At 61.7% G+C, this 21,933-nt stretch overlaps 1 protein-coding gene across 3 annotated transcripts; it reads left to right on the forward strand.

The window, feature by feature from the left end:
• Positions 1 to 14,902: 14,902 nt before the first annotated feature.
• CCDC71 (coiled-coil domain containing 71) lies at positions 14,903 to 21,311 on the forward strand. 3 transcript variants are annotated; one of them, XM_073350841.1, is made up of 2 exons: positions 14,903 to 14,975; positions 19,620 to 21,311. In XM_073350841.1, exons 1-2 carry the CDS (start codon positions 14,926 to 14,928, stop codon positions 20,863 to 20,865), a joined length of 1,296 nt encoding a protein of 431 aa, XP_073206942.1. In that variant the 5' UTR covers positions 14,903 to 14,925; the 3' UTR covers positions 20,866 to 21,311. The 3 variants fall into 3 exon arrangements, with proteins under 3 accessions (XP_073206942.1, XP_073206943.1, XP_073206941.1); XM_073350842.1 differs by having other exon boundaries at positions 14,908 to 14,975; positions 19,628 to 21,311; XM_073350840.1 differs by lacking the exon at positions 14,903 to 14,975 and adding an exon at positions 15,504 to 15,875 and having other exon boundaries at positions 19,628 to 21,311.
• The last annotated feature ends 622 nt before the right edge of the window (positions 21,312 to 21,933 follow it).

The following is a 21,933-nucleotide window of genomic DNA, read 5'->3' on the forward strand; positions in this document are numbered from 1 at the left end:
GACCATCCCTGGCGGGGGTTTGTCCAACCCGTGCTCAAAACCCTCCAGTGACAGGGATCCCACAGCCTCCCCTGGAAGCCTATTGCAGAGCTTAGCTCCCCTCAGAGGAAAAAAGGGTTTCCGAATATCTACCCGAGATCTCCCTGGCTGCAGATTGAGCCCATCACTTCGTGTCCTGCCTTCCGTGGACATGGAGAACAATTGATCCCCGGCCTCTTCGCAGACGTGAAGACTGTTCTCAGGTGCCCCTCAGTCTTTAGTCTCTCCAGGTTGACAGGTCCTGGTTTTAAACCTTTCCTCACAGGGCCGGTTTTCTAAACCTTTTGCTGTTTTTGTTGCTGTCCTCTGGACTCTCCAGTTTGTCCACATCTGCCCAACGGTGCGGCCCCTACCCAGTTATTCCCCATTTTGTAGTTGTGCTTTTGACTTTTTTTCCTTCTTAAGTGTAGCACTTTGCACTTGTCTTTATTGAATCTCATCTTGTTGAATTCAGACCAATTCTCCATGTTCCCAAGGTCAGTTTGAATTCTAATTGTTTCCTCTAAAGTGCTTGCAACCCCTCCCAGCTTGGTGTCACCTGCCGATTTTATAAGCGCATTTCCACTCCATTATCCAAGTCATTAATGAAAACATTGAGTAGTACTGGACCCAGGCCTGACCCCAGGTGCACCCACTAAATACATCCTCCCAGACTGACAGCAAACCACTGAGAACTGGTTGTGCACCCACTGTGACGCAGCAGGGAGGCGGGAGCGTTGACCTGGGAGTGTTGGAGGGGAGTTTTACTGGGACTGTCTGCCTGGGGAAGGGGAGACGTCCCTTGGGGGAAGATACCTGAGCATGTAACATGAGAGCCAGGAGGGGGGTCGGGGCCAGGTGACACCTTCTGCCCGGGAAGCTGGACAAAGGGTGGAGGAGGAACCAGTGGGACGGCTGGAGGGTATTTCAGTTTGGAGCTGGCTGGGGAAACACAGGGAGCCCCAGGACTGGGGTCTAAGCTCCCTGCCCCTCAGAAGGACTTGACTGGTTGTACCTACAAACTCTGTTTGGGACTGTGTTCCTGTCGCCCAATAAACCTTCTGTTTTATTGGCTGGCTGAGAGTCACAGTGAATAGCAGGAAGTGGGGGTGCAGAGCCCTGACTCCCCCACACTCCTTGACACCCACCTTATAGTAATTTCATCTTGGCCACATTTCCTTAGTTTGCTTATGAGAATGTCCTGGGGGACCATGTCAAAAACCTCATTAAAATCAGGCTATATCATGTCTACAGCTTCCCCATCCACTAGGCCAGTAACCCTGTCCAAGAAGGAAATTAAGTTGGTTTAGCATGATTTGTTCTTGACAAAACCACGCTGCCTGTACCTTATAACTCTATTGTCCTAGGGTCTCACAAATTGGTTGTTTAATCATTTGTTCCAGGATCTTTCCAGGTATCAAAGTTAGGCTGACTGGTCTATAATTCCCCAGGTCCCCCTTGTTCCCCATTTTTAAAGACAGGTACTATGTCTGCCCTTCTCCAGTTCTCTAGGACCTTTCCCGTCCTCCAGGAGTTCTCAGAGATAATCGCTAACAGTTCTGAGATTGTTCAGCTACTTCCTTAAGTCCCCTCAAGTGAATTTCATCAGGCCCTGCTGACACAAATACATCTAACTCCTCTAAATATGCTTTCACCTGTTCCTTCCCTCTTGTTAATATTATTGTGTTGATATCTGGTCACCATTAACCTCCATCTCTTCTTATGACTTGGTCCTGTCTGCCACCAGGCCATCCAGCCAGCCTTCTCTCCTGAGGAAGAGTCAGAAATTTGCTCTCCTTCCCAGTCAGGCCCCACCAGTACTTGGAGTCCACCAGCTCTCATTAACCCTTAGCCCCTCTCTCGGGATCATTTGTCACTCTGGAGAGAGAGATTTTTCTTCACTTTTTTCCCCAAACGGGCAAGTTGTGAGCACCCTATTTCATACTGCGTGGGACGCACACGTCGGACTCCCATGCTAACAGCTGCATTTCAGGAGTTTCCTTAAGCGCTTAGCTCCATTATTTCTTACCAGTAGAAGAACTTAACCCCAGCCCAGCCCTTCCTGCCGCACCTACAAACCAGCATCAGTCCACTTCTTTCTCAGCGGAATACGTCACATTGTTATACAGACAAAACTGCACAGGATCATTTCAGGGGACAAGACAAGATGTCACGTTTATTATAATAACACAATTTGATTTAAGACCAATAACTAATATCTAATACCTACACACACACACACATCAAATGTTCTGCAGCTGCTGTATAGTTACCAGTCCTGAATGGAGCTTGAGTTCGTGGCGAGGGTTCGTAGCTTGTGGTGGTGAACTGGCCAGGAAAGCCAGGCACAAGGAAGGGCTGGGTCTCTGTTGGGCGTGCACCGATGCCCTTCCATGATGGCAGCAGAATGTGACCCTCCAAAGTCTTCCATCTGCCCCATCCTTTTTGTAGACTTTAGTATGAATCCAGAGTCTACAGGTCTTGTTGTGTCAGGCTGCCTCTGGGTCCGGTGTGAGCGAACACCCGTCAATTGCAGACATGACTTTCAGCCTGGGATCTGGCTTTGATGTTTCTTTAGTTGTACTTTTGCTCTTTTCTTTTGAGGGTGGACTCCTCTTGCTTTGTCAGGGCTGTTGTCTGCATCTTCAGCCCTTGGTGTTTACACTTTATTTCATCAGGACAGGCTGATTGATTCCATCATCCATCCATTCCTCATTCCCACATTGAAACTACACTAATCAGATTACAAGAGGGTTTAGCAAAAACGGAGTGAGCATTTTAAAATGGAGTTTGGGTTACACCATGGACATGGGTAAGGAACGGCAAACAGGGAGCAGAAGTTCCAATGCTGAAACCGTGCAAGTTTCAGCGATTTCAGCAGCAATTGGATTGAAAGTGAAACTCAATTAGCCAGTTCTTGGGGTACCTGGTTTTATGAATGAATGTTGTTTCATTCATAAAACTTTACTTATGTAGTTATATTAATAAAGTGAATAATTAAAAACAATTTCATTGATCAGTTCTACAACATCTCTGCCACCCTCACCCAATGCAGGAGCTTTAGTCCTGTGAATGGTCTGTGTGTTCACTTCACTGCCGTGACAGGCTCTTCAGCTGTTGTCAAAAAGTGAAAAGGACAAGACCCCTTGGTCTCTGTCAGACATAGATACATTGCAGCTTTGGGGTGGCCAGGAGCTGACAATGACAAAGATTCCTGCAATGGGGGCCATATCAAATAGACACGGAGGGATGGATGGGAAGCAGAGGGATTGAAGAGTGAATTGAGGGACAGAATCTGCCTAGCAGTAATGTCACAACATAAAGCTGGAGCCATCCTAGGCTCTGTCTACACGAGCCCTTTTGTTGGTCAGGGGTGTGAAAAAACCCACCCCGCTGACCAACATAAGTTTCACACCCAAAGCGCTGCTGTGGACAGTGTTATGGCAGCAGGAGAGCGCCTCCCACCGACGTTGCTGCTGCCGCTCGTTGGGGCTGGTTTCATGATGCTGTGGGGAGAGGTCTCTCTTTGTCCGCACCCAGCGGCTACACGAGAGACCAGACAGTGACGCAGCTGCCGAGGCCCAGCAGTGTTGTGGCAAGGTCTGTAGTGCGGACGGGGTGACCCTAGAACCAGATGACAGATGAAGAAAAAAGCTTCATGCCTGGGGTTATGCAGAGCAGAGCCAAATACTGGAAATCCAATGAAATGCTCTTCTCTTCCCTCACTTCGTGGGCTGGAACGTCCATTGGGATTCCTGCCCCACACGGCTATTTCCGCTGCTCCTGGATTGCTTTGCTCTGTTTTCTGTATTTAACTGGATTCCCCTTGCACTTCTGGGACCCGCTGTGCTAGTTCTCTGCACCTGGCCCTTGGTTTGCTCTGGGGAGCGCTGAATGCTTTTCTTCCTAATGTCTCAGAATCCAGATTCAATGAGAAAGGGGATATTTAGGATGTGGTGCTATGGGGCAGGCTAAGGTGACTGGGCGTGTGAAAGGTCGGGGGGGGGGAGGAATAGCTCAGTGGTTTGAGCGTTGGCCTGCTAAACCCAGGGTTGTGAGTTCAATCCTTGAGGGGGCCTTTTAGGGATCAGGACAAAAATTGGGGACTGGTCCTGCTTTGAGCGGGGGGTTGGACTAGATGACCTCCTGAGGTCCCTTCCCACCCTGATAGTCTATGATTCTGAAGCGATGTCAGTCTGGAGAAGTTTGGGTTTATCAGGGATATCAGTGAGGGCCCAATAGGGTGTCCCTGAGATGTGGAGAGGATACATTGAGAAGTGGAGACTGGGCAGAGTGAGAGGGTGTGAGGTGGATTGAGGAATGAATGAAGGACAGTCAGCAGTGGAGTGCCAGGGGATGTGAAGTGGATTATTCATGGGGTGCTGGAGGATGACATCAGGGGGACTCAACCGATGCCACTGGGGAGGATCTCAGGTTTGTAGACAGCATCACAGGGGAGGTGTTGGATTCATTGAAGGAGGAGGTCAGTGAAGGGATGTGGGGGTCACTGAGAGAAAGGGTTAATCATGATGGATCTAGACTGTTCACAGTGGTGGCGGATGACAGAACGAGGAGGAATGGTCTCAAGTTGCAGTGGGGGAGGTTTAGGTTGGAAACCCTATTTCACTGGAATGCGTTACCTAGGGAGGTGGTGGAATTTCCATCCTTAGATGCATGCATCCGATGAAGTGAGCCGTAGCTCACGAAAGCTTATTCTCAAATAAATTTGTTAGTCTCTAAGGTGCCACAAGTCCTCCTTTTCTTTTTCCATCCTTAGATGTTTTTAAGGCCCGGCTTGACAAAGCCCTGGCTGGGATGATTTAGTTGGGGTTGGTCCTGCTTTGAGCAGGGGGTTGGACTAGATGACCTCCTGAGGTCCCTTCCCACCCTGATATTCTATGATTCTATGAAAGGTAATGGGGGCTTTATGTGGGGGTCAGAGAGGTTTTAAGGGGGCCATGAGATGGTTGGTGAAGGAGCGGGGGGATGTTAATGGTCTCTCCAAGGGAGTGTTGGTTGGGGCCATTGGGAAATGTTTGGGGCTGGGGGGTGATGAGTATTTGCTAAGGGATTTTAGGGAGTGTTGAGAGGCCAAGTGGAAGGTACTGGGGGGACCTGGTAGGGGGGAGTTCCTGGGGGCTGGTGAGGCACCTAGGGAGGACTCCTGGGAGCGTCCGTGGAAGTGCAGGGGGAGCCTGGTAGGGAACTCCCTGGGGGTCATGGCAGAGTGGGAACTGATGGGGGTTCAATGTGGGGGTTTGGGTCAATGGAGAATTAAGGGGCCTATTGTGGGTCACTGGCAGGGTTATGAGGCCCTACTGAGGTGTTAGTGAGGAACCTGGAGAGAGTGCTGGGGGTTTGGGGGGGGTCAGGAGGATTCACGGGGGCTACGGGGTGGGATCACTGAGGGGGTGGGGGGTAATGTGGTGAGGGAGTCTGGAGGGTCATGGGGTGAAGGGGTCTGGGGGTGTCAGTGGGGGTGTCTGGGGGTGGGATCAAGGGGTTCATGGCTGGTGGAGTCTGGGGGGGTCAGTGAGAGGTCAGGGGTGTTCACTGGCATGGGGGACTCATGGGCTCAACGGCTTAATTGGGGTTAGGAGGGGGAGGTTGGGGGTCAGTGGGAAGGGCTTGGAGGTCTGGGGGTGGGGGTCAGGTGGGTCATGGGATGAGGGGGCCTGGGCAGTCAGGGGGAGGAGACCTGCGGGGTTTATGGGTGGGAGGCAAGGGGGTTGGGGGGTCAGTGAGAGGAGACTGGGGGGTCTGGAGTGGAGGGTTTGGGGGTGTGGGGGGGCTGGGGGGTCAATGGGAAACCTGGGGGGTTCATGGGTGGGGGGAGGGGGGAGGAGTCTGGGGCATCAGTGGGAGGAGACTGGGGAGCCGGGGAGGTCTGGGGGCGGGGTCTGGGGGGGTCAGTGGGAGGAGACTGGGGAGCCGGGGGTCTGGGGGCGGGGTCTGGGGGTCAGTGGGAGGAGACTGGGGGCCGGGGGTCTGGGGGTTCATGGGGGGTCTGGGGGCGAGGTCTGGGGGGGTCAGTGGAAGGAGACTGGGGGGCTGGGGGGTTCATGGGGGGTCTGGGGGCGACAGTGGGAGGGGACCAGGGGGTTCATGGGGGGGGTCTGGGGGCGAGGTCTGGGGGGGGTCAGTGGGAGTGGACTGGGGGGCTGGGGGTGTCTGGGGCTGGAGGGTTCATGGGGGGTCTGGGGGCGAGGTCTGGGGGGGTCAGTGGGAGGAGACTGGGGGGCTGGGGGGTTCATGGGGGGTCTGGGGGCGACAGTGGGAGGGGACCAGGGGGTTCATGGGGGGGGTCTGGGGGCGAGGTCTGGGGGGGTCAGTGGGAGGGGACTGGGGGCCAGGGGTCTGGGGGCGGGGTCTGGGGGGGTCAGTGGGAGGAGACTGGGGAGCCGGGGGTCTGGGGGCGGGGTCTGGGGGGGTCAGTGGGAGGAGACTGGGGAGCCGGGGGTCTGGGGGCGGGGTCTGGGGGGGTCAGTGGGAGGAGACTGGGGAGCCGGGGGTCTGGGGGCGGGGTCTGGGGGGGGTCAGTGGGAGGAGACTGGGGGCCGGGGGTCTGGGGGTTCATGGGGGGTCTGGGGGCGAGGTCTGGGGGGGTCAGTGGAAGGAGACTGGGGGGCTGGGGGGTTCATGGGGGGTCTGGGGGTGACAGTGGGAGGGGACCAGGGGGTTCATGGGGGGGGTCTGGGGGCGAGGTCTGGGGGGGGTCAGTGGGAGTGGACTGGGGGGCTGGGGGTGTCTGGGGCTGGGGGGTTCATGGGGGGGTCTGGGGGCGAGGTCTGGGGGGGTCAGTGGGAGGAGACTGGGGGGCTGGGGGGTTCATGGGGGGTCTGGGGGCGACAGTGGGAGGGGACCAGGGGGTTCATGGGGGGGGTCTGGGGGCGAGGTCTGGGGGGGTCAGTGGGAGGGGACTGGGGAGCCGGGGGTCTGGGGGCGGGGTCTGGGGGGGTCAGTGGGAGGAGACTGGGGGCCGGGGGTCTGGGGGCGGGGTCTGGGGGGGTCAGTGGGAGGAGACTGGGGGCCGGGGGTCTGGGGGCGGGGTCTGGGGGGGTCAGTGGGAGGAGACTGGGGGCCGGGGGTCTGGGGGCGGGGTCTGGGGGGGTCAGTGGGAGGAGACTGGGGGCCGGGGGGTTCATGGGGGGTCTGGGGGCGGGGTCTGGGGGGGTCAGTGGGAGGAGACTGGGGGCCGGGGGTCTGGGGGCGGGGTCTGGGGGGGTCAGTGGGAGGAGACTGGGGGCCGGGGGTCTGGGGGCGGGGTCTGGGGGGGTCAGTGGGAGGAGACTGGGGAGCCGGGGGTCTGGGGGCGGGGTCGGGGGGGTCAGTGGGAGGAGACTGGGGAGCCGGGGGTCTGGGGGCGGGGTCTGGGGGGGTCAGTGGGAGGAGACTGGGGAGCCGGGGGTCTGGGGGCGGGGTCTGGGGGCGGGGTCTGGGGGGGTCAGTGGGAGGAGACTGGGGGCCGGGGGTCTGGGGGTTCATGGGGGGTCTGGGGGCGGGGTCTGGGGGGGTCAGTGGGAGGAGACTGGGGAGCCGGGGGTCTGGGGGCGGGGTCTCGGGGGGTCAGTGGGAGGAGACTGGGGAGCCGGGGGTCTGGGGGCGGGGTCTGGGGGGGGTCAGTGGGAGGAGACTGGGGGCCGGGGGTCTGGGGGTTCATGGGGGGTCTGGGGGCGACAGTGGGAGGGGACCAGGGGGTTCATGGGAGGGTCTGGGGGCGAGGTCTGGGGGGGTCAGTGGGAGGGGACTGGGGGCCGGGGGGTTCATGGGGGGGCTGGGGGCGGGGTCTGGGGGGGTCAGTGGGAGGAGACTGGGGGTCGGGGGTCTGGGGGTTCATGGGGGGTCTGGGGGCGACAGTGGGAGGGGACCAGGGGGTTCATGGGGGGGTCTGGGGGTGAGGTCTGGGGGGGTCAGTGGGAGGGGACTGGGGGCCGGGGGGTTCATGGGGGGGCTGGGGGCGGGGTCTGGGGGGGTCAGTGGGAGGAGACTGGGGGCCGGGGGTCTGGGGGTTCATGGGGGGTCTGGGGGCGACAGTGGGAGGGGACCAGGGGGTTCATGGGGGGTCTGGGGGCGAGGTCTGGGGGGGTCAGTGGGAGGGGACTGGGGGCCGGGGGGTTCATGGGGGGGCTGGGGGCGGGGTCTGGGGGGGTCAGTGGGAGGAGACTGGGGGTCGGGGGTCTGGGGGTTCATGGGGGGTCTGGGGGCGACAGTGGGAGGGGACCAGGGGGTTCATGGGGGGGTCTGGGGGCGAGGTCTGGGGGGGTCAGTGGGAGGGGACTGGGGGCCGGGGGGTTCATGGGGGGGCTGGGGGCGGGGTCTGGGGGGGTCAGTGGGAGGAGACTGGGGGCCGGGGGTCTGGGGGTTCATGGGGGGTCTGGGGGCGACAGTGGGAGGGGACCAGGGGGTTCATGGGGGGTCTGGGGGCGAGGTCTGGGGGGGTCAGTGGGAGGGGACTGGGGGCCGGGGGGTTCATGGGGGGGCTGGGGGCGAGGTCTGGGGGGGTCAGTGGGAGGAGACTGGGGGCCGGGGGTCTGGGGGCGGGGTCTGGGGGGGGTCAGTGGGAGGAGACTGGGGAGCCGGGGGTCTGGGGGCGGGGTCTGGGGGGGTCAGTGGGAGGAGACTGGGGGCCGGGGGTCTGGGGGCGGGGTCTGGGGGGGGTCAGTGGGAGGAGACTGGGGAGCCGGGGGTCTGGGGGCGGGGTCTGGGGGGGGTCAGTGGGAGGAGACTGGGGGCCGGGGGTCTGGGGGCGGGGTCTGGGGGGGGTCAGTGGGAGGGGACCAGGGGGTTCATGGGGGGTCTGGGGGCGAGGTCTGGGGGGGGGTCAGTGGGAGGGGACTGGGGGCCGGGGGTCTGGGGGCGGGGTCTGGGGGGGGTCAGTGGGAGGAGACTGGGGGCCGGGGGTCTGGGGGCGGGGTCTGGGGGGTGTCAGTGGGAGGAGACTGGGGGCCGGGGGTCTGGGGGCGGGGTCTGGGGGGGGGTCAGTGGGAGGGGACCAGGGGGTTCATGGGGGGTCTGGGGGCGAGGTCTGGGGGGGGGTCAGTGGGAGGGGACTGGGGGCCGGGGGTCTGGGGGCGGGGTCTGGGGGGGGTCAGTGGGAGGAGACTGGGGGCCGGGGGTCTGGGGGCGGGGTCTGGGGGGGGTCAGTGGGAGGAGACTGGGGGCCGGGGGTCTGGGGGTTCATGGGGGGTCTGGGGGCGACAGTGGGAGGGGACCAGGGGGTTCATGGGGGGGTCTGGGGGCGAGGTCTGGGGGGGTCAGTGGGAGGGGACTGGGGGCCGGGGGGTTCATGGGGGGGCTGGGGGCGGGGTCTGGGGGGGTCAGTGGGAGGAGACTGGGGGTCGGGGGTCTGGGGGTTCATGGGGGGTCTGGGGGCGACAGTGGGAGGGGACCAGGGGGTTCATGGGGGGGTCTGGGGGCGAGGTCTGGGGGGGTCAGTGGGAGGGGACTGGGGGCCGGGGGGTTCATGGGGGGGCTGGGGGCGGGGTCTGGGGGGGTCAGTGGGAGGAGACTGGGGGCCGGGGGTCTGGGGGTTCATGGGGGGTCTGGGGGCGACAGTGGGAGGGGACCAGGGGGTTCATGGGGGGTCTGGGGGCGAGGTCTGGGGGGGTCAGTGGGAGGAGACTGGGGAGCCGGGGGTCTGGGGGCGGGGTCTGGGGGGGGTCAGTGGGAGGAGACTGGGGGCCGGGGGTCTGGGGGCGAGGTCTGGGGGGGTCAGTGGGAGGGGACTGGGGAGCCGGGGGTCTGGGGGCGGGGTCTGGTGGGGTCAGTGGGAGGAGACTGGGGGCCGGGGGTCTGGGGGCGGGGTCTGGGGGGGTCAGTGGGAGGAGACTGGGGGCCGGGGGTCTGGGGGCGGGGTCTGGGGGGGTCAGTGGGAGGAGACTGGGGGCCGGGGGTCTGGGGGCGGGGTCTGGGGGGGTCAGTGGGAGGAGACTGGGGGCCGGGGGGTTCATGGGGGGTCTGGGGGCGGGGTCTGGGGGGGTCAGTGGGAGGAGACTGGGGGCCGGGGGTCTGGGGGCGGGGTCTGGGGGGGTCAGTGGGAGGAGACTGGGGGCCGGGGGTCTGGGGGCGGGGTCTGGGGGGGTCAGTGGGAGGAGACTGGGGAGCCGGGGGTCTGGGGGCGGGGTCGGGGGGGTCAGTGGGAGGAGACTGGGGAGCCGGGGGTCTGGGGGCGGGGTCTGGGGGGGTCAGTGGGAGGAGACTGGGGAGCCGGGGGTCTGGGGGCGGGGTCTGGGGGCGGGGTCTGGGGGGGTCAGTGGGAGGAGACTGGGGGCCGGGGGTCTGGGGGTTCATGGGGGGTCTGGGGGCGGGGTCTGGGGGGGTCAGTGGGAGGAGACTGGGGAGCCGGGGGTCTGGGGGCGGGGTCTGGGGGGGTCAGTGGGAGGAGACTGGGGAGCCGGGGGTCTGGGGGCGGGGTCTGGGGGGTCAGTGGGAGGAGACTGGGGAGCCGGGGGTCTGGGGGCGGGGTCTGGGGGGGGTCAGTGGGAGGAGACTGGGGGCCGGGGGTCTGGGGGTTCATGGGGGGTCTGGGGGCGACAGTGGGAGGGGACCAGGGGGTTCATGGGAGGGTCTGGGGGCGAGGTCTGGGGGGGTCAGTGGGAGGGGACTGGGGGCCGGGGGGTTCATGGGGGGTCTGGGGGCGGGGTCTGGGGGGGTCAGTGGGAGGAGACTGGGGGTCGGGGGTCTGGGGGTTCATGGGGGGTCTGGGGGCGACAGTGGGAGGGGACCAGGGGGTTCATGGGGGGGTCTGGGGGTGAGGTCTGGGGGGGTCAGTGGGAGGGGACTGGGGGCCGGGGGGTTCATGGGGGGGCTGGGGGCGGGGTCTGGGGGGGTCAGTGGGAGGAGACTGGGGGCCGGGGGTCTGGGGGTTCATGGGGGGTCTGGGGGCGACAGTGGGAGGGGACCAGGGGGTTCATGGGGGGTCTGGGGGCGAGGTCTGGGGGGGTCAGTGGGAGGGGACTGGGGGCCGGGGGGTTCATGGGGGGGCTGGGGGCGGGGTCTGGGGGGGTCAGTGGGAGGAGACTGGGGGTCGGGGGTCTGGGGGTTCATGGGGGGTCTGGGGGCGACAGTGGGAGGGGACCAGGGGGTTCATGGGGGGGTCTGGGGGCGAGGTCTGGGGGGGTCAGTGGGAGGGGACTGGGGGCCGGGGGGTTCATGGGGGGGCTGGGGGCGGGGTCTGGGGGGGTCAGTGGGAGGAGACTGGGGGCCGGGGGTCTGGGGGTTCATGGGGGGTCTGGGGGCGACAGTGGGAGGGGACCAGGGGGTTCATGGGGGGTCTGGGGGCGAGGTCTGGGGGGGTCAGTGGGAGGGGACTGGGGGCCGGGGGGTTCATGGGGGGGCTGGGGGCGAGGTCTGGGGGGGTCAGTGGGAGGAGACTGGGGGCCGGGGGTCTGGGGGCGGGGTCTGGGGGGGGTCAGTGGGAGGAGACTGGGGAGCCGGGGGTCTGGGGGCGGGGTCTGGGGGGGGTCAGTGGGAGGAGACTGGGGGCCGGGGGTCTGGGGGCGGGGTCTGGGGGGGGTCAGTGGGAGGAGACTGGGGAGCCGGGGGTCTGGGGGCGGGGTCTGGGGGGGGTCAGTGGGAGGAGACTGGGGGCCGGGGGTCTGGGGGCGGGGTCTGGGGGGGGTCAGTGGGAGGGGACCAGGGGGTTCATGGGGGGTCTGGGGGCGAGGTCTGGGGGGGGGTCAGTGGGAGGGGACTGGGGGCCGGGGGTCTGGGGGCGGGGTCTGGGGGGGGTCAGTGGGAGGAGACTGGGGGCCGGGGGTCTGGGGGCGGGGTCTGGGGGGGGTCAGTGGGAGGAGACTGGGGGCCGGGGGTCTGGGGGTTCATGGGGGGTCTGGGGGCGACAGTGGGAGGGGACCAGGGGGTTCATGGGGGGTCTGGGGGCGAGGTCTGGGGGGGTCAGTGGGAGGAGACTGGGGAGCCGGGGGTCTGGGGGCGGGGTCTGGGGGGGGTCAGTGGGAGGAGACTGGGGGCCGGGGGTCTGGGGGTTCATGGGGGGTCTGGGGGCGACAGTGGGAGGGGACCAGGGGGTTCATGGGAGGGTCTGGGGGCGAGGTCTGGGGGGGTCAGTGGGAGGGGACTGGGGGCCGGGGGGTTCATGGGGGGGCTGGGGGCGGGGTCTGGGGGGGTCAGTGGGAGGAGACTGGGGGTCGGGGGTCTGGGGGTTCATGGGGGGTCTGGGGGCGACAGTGGGAGGGGACCAGGGGGTTCATGGGGGGGTCTGGGGGTGAGGTCTGGGGGGGTCAGTGGGAGGGGACTGGGGGCCGGGGGGTTCATGGGGGGGCTGGGGGCGGGGTCTGGGGGGGTCAGTGGGAGGAGACTGGGGGCCGGGGGTCTGGGGGTTCATGGGGGGTCTGGGGGCGACAGTGGGAGGGGACCAGGGGGTTCATGGGGGGTCTGGGGGCGAGGTCTGGGGGGGTCAGTGGGAGGGGACTGGGGGCCGGGGGGTTCATGGGGGGGCTGGGGGCGGGGTCTGGGGGGGTCAGTGGGAGGAGACTGGGGGTCGGGGGTCTGGGGGTTCATGGGGGGTCTGGGGGCGACAGTGGGAGGGGACCAGGGGGTTCATGGGGGGGTCTGGGGGCGAGGTCTGGGGGGGTCAGTGGGAGGGGACTGGGGGCCGGGGGGTTCATGGGGGGGCTGGGGGCGGGGTCTGGGGGGGTCAGTGGGAGGAGACTGGGGGCCGGGGGTCTGGGGGTTCATGGGGGGTCTGGGGGCGACAGTGGGAGGGGACCAGGGGGTTCATGGGGGGTCTGGGGGCGAGGTCTGGGGGGGTCAGTGGGAGGGGACTGGGGGCCGGGGGGTTCATGGGGGGGCTGGGGGCGAGGTCTGGGGGGGTCAGTGGGAGGAGACTGGGGGCCGGGGGTCTGGGGGCGGGGTCTGGGGGGGGTCAGTGGGAGGAGACTGGGGAGCCGGGGGTCTGGGGGCGGGGTCTGGGGGGGGTCAGTGGGAGGAGACTGGGGGCCGGGGGTCTGGGGGCGGGGTCTGGGGGGGGTCAGTGGGAGGAGACTGGGGGCCGGGGGTCTGGGGGCGGGGTCTGGGGGGGGTCAGTGGGAGGGGACCAGGGGGTTCATGGGGGGTCTGGGGGCGAGGTCTGGGGGGGGGTCAGTGGGAGGGGACTGGGGGCCGGGGGTCTGGGGGCGGGGTCTGGGGGGGGTCAGTGGGAGGAGACTGGGGGCCGGGGGTCTGGGGGCGGGGTCTGGGGGGGGTCAGTGGGAGGAGACTGGGGGTCGGGGGTCTGGGGGTTCATGGGGGGTCTGGGGGCGACAGTGGGAGGGGACCAGGGGGTTCATGGGAGGGTCTGGGGGCGAGGTCTGGGGGGGTCAGTGGGAGGGGACTGGGGGCCGGGGGGTTCATGGGGGGGCTGGGGGCGGGGTCTGGGGGGGTCAGTGGGAGGAGACTGGGGGTCGGGGGTCTGGGGGTTCATGGGGGGTCTGGGGGCGACAGTGGGAGGGGACCAGGGGGTTCATGGGGGGGTCTGGGGGCGAGGTCTGGGGGGGTCAGTGGGAGGGGACTGGGGGCCGGGGGGTTCATGGGGGGGCTGGGGGCGGGGTCTGGGGGGGTCAGTGGGAGGAGACTGGGGGCCGGGGGTCTGGGGGCGGGGTCTGGGGGGGGTCAGTGGGAGGAGACTGGGGGCCGGGGGTCTGGGGGCGGGGTCTGGGGGGGGTCAGTGGGAGGAGACTGGGGGCCGGGGGTCTGGGGGCGGGGTCTGGGGGGGGGTCAGTGGGAGGGGACCAGGGGGTTCATGGGGGGTCTGGGGGCGAGGTCTGGGGGGGGGTCAGTGGGAGGGGACTGGGGGCCGGGGGTCTGGGGGCGGGGTCTGGGGGGGTCAGTGGGAGGAGACTGGGGGCCGGGGGTCTGGGGGCGGGGTCTGGGGGGGGTCAGTGGGAGGAGACTGGGGGCCGGGGGTCTGGGGGTTCATGGGGGGTCTGGGGGCGACAGTGGGAGGGGACCAGGGGGTTCATGGGGGGGTCTGGGGGCGAGGTCTGGGGGGGTCAGTGGGAGGGGACTGGGGGCCGGGGGGTTCATGGGGGGGCTGGGGGCGGGGTCTGGGGGGGTCAGTGGGAGGAGACTGGGGGTCGGGGGTCTGGGGGTTCATGGGGGGTCTGGGGGCGACAGTGGGAGGGGACCAGGGGTTTCATGGGGGGGTCTGGGGGCGAGGTCTGGGGGGGTCAGTGGGAGGGGACTGGGGGCCGGGGGGTTCATGGGGGGGCTGGGGGCGGGGTCTGGGGGGGTCAGTGGGAGGAGACTGGGGGCCGGGGGTCTGGGGGTTCATGGGGGGTCTGGGGGCGACAGTGGGAGGGGACCAGGGGGTTCATGGGGGGTCTGGGGGCGAGGTCTGGGGGGGTCAGTGGGAGGAGACTGGGGAGCCGGGGGTCTGGGGGCGGGGTCTGGGGGGGGTCAGTGGGAGGAGACTGGGGGCCGGGGGTCTGGGGGTTCATGGGGGGTCTGGGGGCGACAGTGGGAGGGGACCAGGGGGTTCATGGGGGGGTCTGGGGGCGAGGTCTGGGGGGGTCAGTGGGAGGGGACTGGGGGCCGGGGGGTTCATGGGGGGGCTGGGGGCGGGGTCTGGGGGGGTCAGTGGGAGGAGACTGGGGGTCGGGGGTCTGGGGGTTCATGGGGGGTCTGGGGGCGACAGTGGGAGGGGACCAGGGGGTTCATGGGGGGGTCTGGGGGCGAGGTCTGGGGGGGTCAGTGGGAGGGGACTGGGGGCCGGGGGGTTCATGGGGGGGCTGGGGCGAGGTCTGGGGGGGTCAGTGGGAGGGGACTGGGGGCCGGGGGGTTCATGGGGGGGCTGGGGGCGGGGTCTGGGGGTCAGTGGGAGGAGTCAGGGGCTCGGGGGGGGCGAGGCGCGGGCCGGGGCCGGGGGCCGGAAGCGGAAGCGGGCGGCACTTCCGGCGCGCGGCGGCAGCCATGTTGGAGCGGCGGCGGCGCAGCGGCGGGTTCGGGCTCCGCGGCGGCCGGTAGGTTGGGCCGGGGCCGGGCGGGGGCGCTGCCGGGCTCCGCGCTGCCGCCCGCCGGGACCAGCCCGCCCCGTCCCGAGCCGCCCCATCTCTGCCCCGCCCCCAGCTCTGCCCCATTGCCCCGCCCCCTGCCCCTCCCCCAGCTCTGCCCCATTGCCCCGCCCCCAGCTCTGCCCCATTGCCCCGCCCCCTGCCCCTCCCCCAGCTCTGCCCCATTGCCCCGCCCCCCAGCTCTGCCCCATTGCCCCGCCCCCGCCCCGCCCCCAGCTCTGCCCCATTGCCCCGCCCCCAGCTCTGCCCCATTGCCCCGCCCCCCCAGCTCTGCCCCATTGCCCCGCCCCCTGCCCCTCCCCCAGCTCTGCCCCATTGCCCCGCCCCCCCAGCTCTGCCCCATTGCCCTGCCCCATTTCCCCCTCACTCTGCCCCGCCCCCCTGCCCCACCCGGTCCCCACTCTGCCCGGCCCTCTGCCCCCGACCCTTCCCTCTGCCCCACTGCCCGGCCTCCCTGCCCCATGGCCCTGGTCCTCGGCCCTGCCCCCAGCTCTTCTGCCAGCCCCAGCCTGCTCCTCTTTTGGCCCTGCCCCCCCCCAGCTCCTCCTGCCCCACGGCCTGGCCCACTGCTCAGTCCTGCCCCACAATCTCCTATTTGCCCTGTCCTGGGGGCCTCCATCCTCACCCTGTCTCCCAGAGTGACCTGTTCTCCTCAGCATCTGTCTTCTGCCTTATATTCCCAAGAGACGCTCAGGCCCCTCCTCCACAGCCGTGGGCCACCTTCCCTCAGAGGGCTCCCCATCCACCCTGTCCCCCAGGCTCACTGATGCAGTCAGTACTTGCCCCCCATGTTGTTCGTGACCCATACTCGTGCATTACAAGAACCAGAGAGTTGGCTCTGGGCCTGTGGTGAGACGGGGCGTTGGGTAGGGGTGGGAAGGATGCAGTAGCCGGGGAGGTCATTTGGGGGGAACAGGGAGCTAGGAGTGACGACCTTTCTCTTGGGCAGATGGGCCAGCTTTAAAACCTCCTGTGACACATGTTGTCTGCACCAAACACAGCCTGGTACAAGCAGCGTTCCTGAGTCACGTAGTGCTGAGTGGGGGGGGCAGGAGTGTCACCAGGGGTCAGGAGCGGTTCTGGGTTCGGGCAGCTCTGGGTGGCTTTTCCTCTGGGGATTCTGTCACAGGCTGTTGATCCTCTTAATAATGCGAATAATTTCAAGTAGTCATAAAAAGTAGCCACAAGGCCATGAAAGAAACACATAGCGGTTCAGTGCATCTGTGACCCGCCCTGTGCTGCGTACGCCCTCAGGTCAATGAGACTTTATTGGCACAACAAACTCTCCAAGTATTGCCAAAGGGTAGGAGAGTCAGAGCCTTCCAGAATCTGTTTTGGGCAGGTGTGACCTGCCCGCTGTGGGGTGTGCGCCCCACTGGAGAGCTAATCCCCTCTGCCCGCTTGTCATTATGTTCATTAATGGGTTGGTACATAGTGCCAGGCCATCCCCATCCTCTGGCTCCTCTCTCCCCAGGTCGGGCAGTTTTTCCGCATTGCTCTTTGAACAGATGTCTCTTCTGCTGCTGGATAATTGGTGGAGAGATTTTTCTCACATTTCATTGTACTCTAGACACTGAGGAGAAAGTGAATCTGTCCCACTGGCTGCACAGTCTCTTCTCTCTGGGTTCAGACTGTGCTTTGTAACAGCCAGTCTCCCCCGCATGGAGCCTGCCTTAGCTGTGAACTCTTCACTGCAGAGTGAGTGTTGCCGGGATCTGCCGGAGCTCACTTGGCTGCTGTTTTTCATTTGTCCTTCCCAGTGGCTTGGGTGCTGATGATGTTTTAGGGACTGATTAGCTTCTTGAGCACAGTTTGGGTTCTGGATGGGAATGTGCTTCAGTGGCTGGGATACTGAGCCCAGGAAGCGCTGTTATGTAGCAGTGGATTCTCAGCCACTAGGTAGTCGATGGGTAGGCTGGGTGGAATGGGGCTGCCATGCCTAAACCCCATCTCTCTAACCTGGCTCCTGGCTACTCAAAAAGTGATGCAAATGGCTCAGTTTGAGAAGGTAGAGTCATGCAGACAATTCCTTTCACCCCCAAGCCCTGGGAGATGGCTGCTAGTTGGTGTCTGTGTAGGATGTGCTGATTAGGAATGTGCACGTCACCCTAGGAGGGAAAGTTTGCAGAGCTGAGCTTTTAATGAGCATGAAATGGCAGGAGAAGCCAAGGGCAAAGAATGGCCTTGCCATAGGGAGGTTTTCAGTTGGTTTCTTTCTGTGCAGATTGTGTCTTTAAATATACCCCCTTTATGGCCTTCAGCCACATGACACAGCCTTTCTAAGAAATCTCTGCTTGCCTCTTCCAAATATCATTGGAGTTTTGAGGAGTTAACTCCTTTCCACTGATCACTCATGCAGAATGCCAGGTTATTCACTCTGCAGAATCCTCTTTGTTCTGGAATCGTCACACGTTTTGAAGGTGTCTGAACCTGTCTCCAGGGTTTGTCTTGTTAATACTTTAAATTGCCTCTTTGTGTTTGGAGGCCTTATGTTGATGGCCAAGAGCTATTCTGGTTACTCGAGGAGTATGGACCTTTTGGGTCATTTTTCTATAGAATCATAGATTCGCCATCCCAGCGGATGCACGTGGCATCACTTGATTTATTGAGGGCATCATCTGGCATGTGGGTGAACAAACTTGGGGTTCAGCAAGAGACAGTGCTGTTGATTAGACGAGATATCATTTACATTGTATAAGTCAGTCACTTCTTAAACTTTACTTTTTATTAACATAAATATATATTAAAGTAAGAACACCTCCTGGTCTGTTTCTGTATTAAAATGGCATTTCAAAAATCCACAGTAAGGTGTGCTGGCCATCTTTGTTCTTGGTGCAGGTTCCAATTCCCAGATGACGATTGAATATTCTGCACCTTTTTCAAAACATGTTAGTGATTTTGCATCCCTCCACTGGCTCCCCATTCTCTGTCCTACCAAACACAAGCTACTTGCCTTCATGGCCTATCTCCTCCCTCCCTATCTTCTTTCATTTACTATCAGGATGTCGACCTCCATCTCCCATTGGCCCGTGAGGTCAGCCTCCATTGCCTACACATGCTTTCTCTGCGCTGCCCCTCATGCTTGGGAGGAGCTCCCTGTAACACCCCCTCTCCCCTCCCCGAGCTATTTCATTATCCACCTTCAAACCCCTCCTTAACCTCTCCTTGGCCACGAGACCTACACACAAATGGACTGCGGTTTGGCTGTTGATTTGCAGAGACCACTGCTGATCATGCTGACCCATATTGTCTCACTGTTCCCTTGTGCTCCTTGTCTGTCTAGATCCTTCGGCTGGGTCTCATTTTATAGTTGGATTAGAAGCTTTTTGGGGCAGGGCCCATCTCTGTGGTCCATGACTAGGGCTCCTACGTGCTCTGGTAATAAAAATAATGATTCTGGAAGGGGGTTGCGGATGTGAGAATACCTGTGGAATCTATCTGAGGTGGTAGTCTTTGAAGGGAATGTTTGAGAACACTGAATTCCACTTTCTTACTGGTTCGAGAGGTGTCTCAGCAGCTACAGGTTTTACCAACTCTTCACTTTTTACCGCATTTGTCAGCCTTTAATTGCCATTTCCAGCATAGAATCAGCCTGTTGCGTCTGTGTTGGCTTCAGCCTGCTGGCCTAGTGTCACATGACTTTAGTTACCTTCCAGTTCCAGCACAGTGTTCTGCCATGATGGCTCCTTTCTGGGGGTGTGTCCTGTACTCAGCTCTTATCTCCGTTCCCCCAGGGTAGGTAGCTGAGTGCTGCTAAAGGTAATATCAGGGCTGGCCATCAGCCCCATGTGCGCAAGCCTCCAGTGGGTTAGATTTCCTACCTCATAGCTGGGTTTCTGTTGTGGTTTCTTGCCTCAGTGAAAAGCACTTTTGTATCGTCTTTGCGGAGTGAGCATCCTTGGATGAATGACGGTTTGTGTGACAGCAAATTGCAGACGACTGTATAAACAGGGGAATAATAGGAAGTAGGAGGAGGGAGGGAGGTCACACTGCCTTTGTCTGTGGCACTAGTGAGAGCACTACTGGAATAGGATCCAATTCTGGTGTCAGTACTTCAGAAAGGTTGTTGAAAAACTGGAGCAGAGAATGGTCAGAGGGTTGGAAGAAACATGGCTTATAGTGAGAGACTTAAGTAGCTCAGTCTCTTTAGCTTACTGAAGAAGATGCTGAGATGGCTTGATCCTGGTCTGTAAGCGCGAGGCAGGAAGAAGATTTCTGTAGCAGAGAGCTCTTTGATGTAGCTGACAAAGAGCAGAGTGAGCCAGTGGCTGCAGGTTGAAGTGTGAGACTGAAGATAAGGTGCACGTGTTTAACCATTGGAACAGCTGCCCTAGCAAGTGTGGTGGGTTCTCCGTCACTTGAAATCATCACACCAAGCATGGCTGGTTTTCTAAAAGAGATGTGGTAGTTTAATCCCAAATGATTAGTCTGGACGCATGAATCCCTTGGTGAGGTTCTCTGGCCTGGGTTACGCAGGGGGTCAGACTAGATGGTCACTGGCATTAACATTGTGGAGGGTTCTCCGTAGCCTTCCCTTAGAGGCATGGAGATTGGTGTTTGGGTTGCGCTAACTGTCTTCTCTTTCCCTTTGAGGTGTCCAGCGTTGGTTTTCAAGGAATTTGGACCTATTGGAAGCTCCTACTACCCTAATGCCATGAATATTGAGGTGAACAATGTGGAAGAAAAAGCTGTCCACTCTTGGTCAAGAATCTCTTCTGCAGGACAGAAAGCCCTGGAGGAAGCCCTCCGAGTCTTCAACCCCATGTCCAAGGACCTTTCAGACACCGAGACCCAGCTGGTGGCCTTCCTCCAAGGCCTCAAGGAGGAAGGCCACCAGCCCACAATCTTAAGGAGCAAGGATGTGTATGGGTACAGCTCCTGCACGGCGGCTACTCCCAGCCAGACACTCGAGAGCACACAAGACAGTTCAAGCACCGGCGCTGCTGTCTCTGACTGTAAAGCTCCGGTTAGAAGCCCTGCAGTGACAGCAGAGATTCCTGGGACACTTGCGGGGGTTTCAGTCTGCTCTCCTGACGTCCGCACCAAGCCTGTCTCAAAAGGTAGTTCCACAAACCTGCTGCTGAACTCATTGAAAGAGACACGGTCAGGCACATCGAAGGCCTCAGCAATGGGCTTCCCAGCTAATATGTACCCTGACGTGTATCCAGCCATGAGACTCTCTGTCGTTCTAGAAGCCTTGGTCCCACTGAAAGCCACAGCATCCTGTTTGGAGTCCAAATTCAAACCAGGGCATCTTGGAATCTCCCCCTCGGACCTGAAGCTCCTCAAGGCATCGGGTGCCTCGAGGCAGAACACTAAGCTACCCTCGGGGCAGTTAGACCCCAAAGGCTATAAACACGTAGTTAAGAAAGCGCCAGAATCTCCCGCTCTAGCTGTAACACTTCTGAAGGGAACTAAAGGTGGGGTGCTAAAGGAGAGTAATGCTTGCAAAGCATCTGGAATCCTGAATGGCAGGATTACAGGTAGCTCATCTCAGTGTTGCAGTGGGGGGTCACAGTCCAAGGCCTTTAAAAATAAAGCCAAGGAAGTTCCAGTGGGGAGAACTGAATGGAAAGACAGCAGTAGTCAGGAACCTGTTGGGCAGAAAAGGAAAAGAGCCGAGGAGGCGAAAGAAGCACCACAGAAGAAGAAGAAAAATGCCATGAATAAACCTGAACTAGGTCAGAGCACTTTGAACCTGCTGAGATCCCGGGCCATTAAGGTGGACAGCTCGTCATCAGACGATGAAGTGAGGCGGAGAGCACAGAAGATCCTTAGGGTTAACCTGTCCCCTGTGATCAAAATTCAGCCATTGTCCCCCTCTCACAATGTCCCCTGAGTTCCTTCCTTCCTTTTGTCACTTTTCTCTTAAATATATAAGTGTGAACCAGCTGCCAGGCTGTGGAAATATGTAAGAGCCACTTCCATTCTCTAGTGTCCGGCAACAGTATCACACCCGGTACCTGCAGACTTTGGGCAGCTTGCTCCACGGCTGTTGCTGGCTGCCTGGTGACATTCTGCAGAGTTGGACTGCACGAGTACAAACCCATGTTTAGAAATACAGGACAATGACTCCCAGCCCCTGTGGTGAGCTGAGCGAAGCCAGGTGCTAGCGTTCTGTGCTGTGCTTTTCTGAACGTGGTGGAGCGTACGTCTGTGCAGTGGGGAGCGCGTGACTTTCTCATGACGTTCATGCACTGTGATATTTTGTTCTTTTTCAAGCTGTACATTTATTGGTTTTATTTTGATCAAATTTTATAACTTTATTATATATCTATATATCTATACACACACAATGCCCTGGCACTGTCTGAAGACACATTTCCTCCGCCCCTCTGGATTTTGGTTCCATACCTATTTTTTTACCTGCCCGTCAGTCAGTTTTTTGTCGAAAGGTGCCAGGGTTTCTTTCCCATCATCAGTGTTGTTACCCGTCTGTTCTGGGCTCTCTTGAGAAGCTCAGAAGCAGACAGAATTATAGCCACACATTTGTCTCTGGAAACACCATGCCGGATGGAGACTTACCAGCTCGTAGATGAGTTTAGGTCTATCCTGTTCAGATGACCTCTTCAAAGAAAATGGAAAGTAGGGGAGGGCTGATTGGGCTGTTAGCGCTGAGTCTGTCTGACGGCTTCTGGGTGCCGCCCACCTTTCGCTATTAGCAGAAACGCTAAACACTTCCTGCGGGTTTGCTTCCAAAGAGCACCACGGGAAAGGTGCTGTTATGCCCTGTTCGTTAACTTAAAAAATGAATTTGTGGCTGGTTGTCAAACCAAGATCTGGGGCTGCCAATCCACGGATACTTGTTATTTCCTGGCCAGACTGTCACCACTTGCGTGCTGCTGAACATTGCATTGACCTTCGGGTTTGGTCGAGAACTCGCCCACTGTGATTCTGAATGTATCGA

The sequence above is a fragment of the Lepidochelys kempii genome, chromosome 7 (genome assembly GCF_965140265.1).
Source record: "Lepidochelys kempii isolate rLepKem1 chromosome 7, rLepKem1.hap2, whole genome shotgun sequence".
Taxonomy (NCBI): Eukaryota; Metazoa; Chordata; order Testudines; family Cheloniidae; genus Lepidochelys; species Lepidochelys kempii.

Excerpts from the sequence above, each read along its gene's own strand:
- CCDC71 (XM_073350840.1), top strand. The coding sequence starts at position 15,815 with ATGTTGTTCGTGACCCATACTCGTGCATTACAAGAACCAGAGAGTTGG. Across the intron at positions 15,876-19,627 it reads GAGTTGGCTCTGGGCCTGTG|CGTTGGTTTTCAAGGAATTT; the intron begins GTGAGACGGGGC and ends TGAGGTGTCCAG.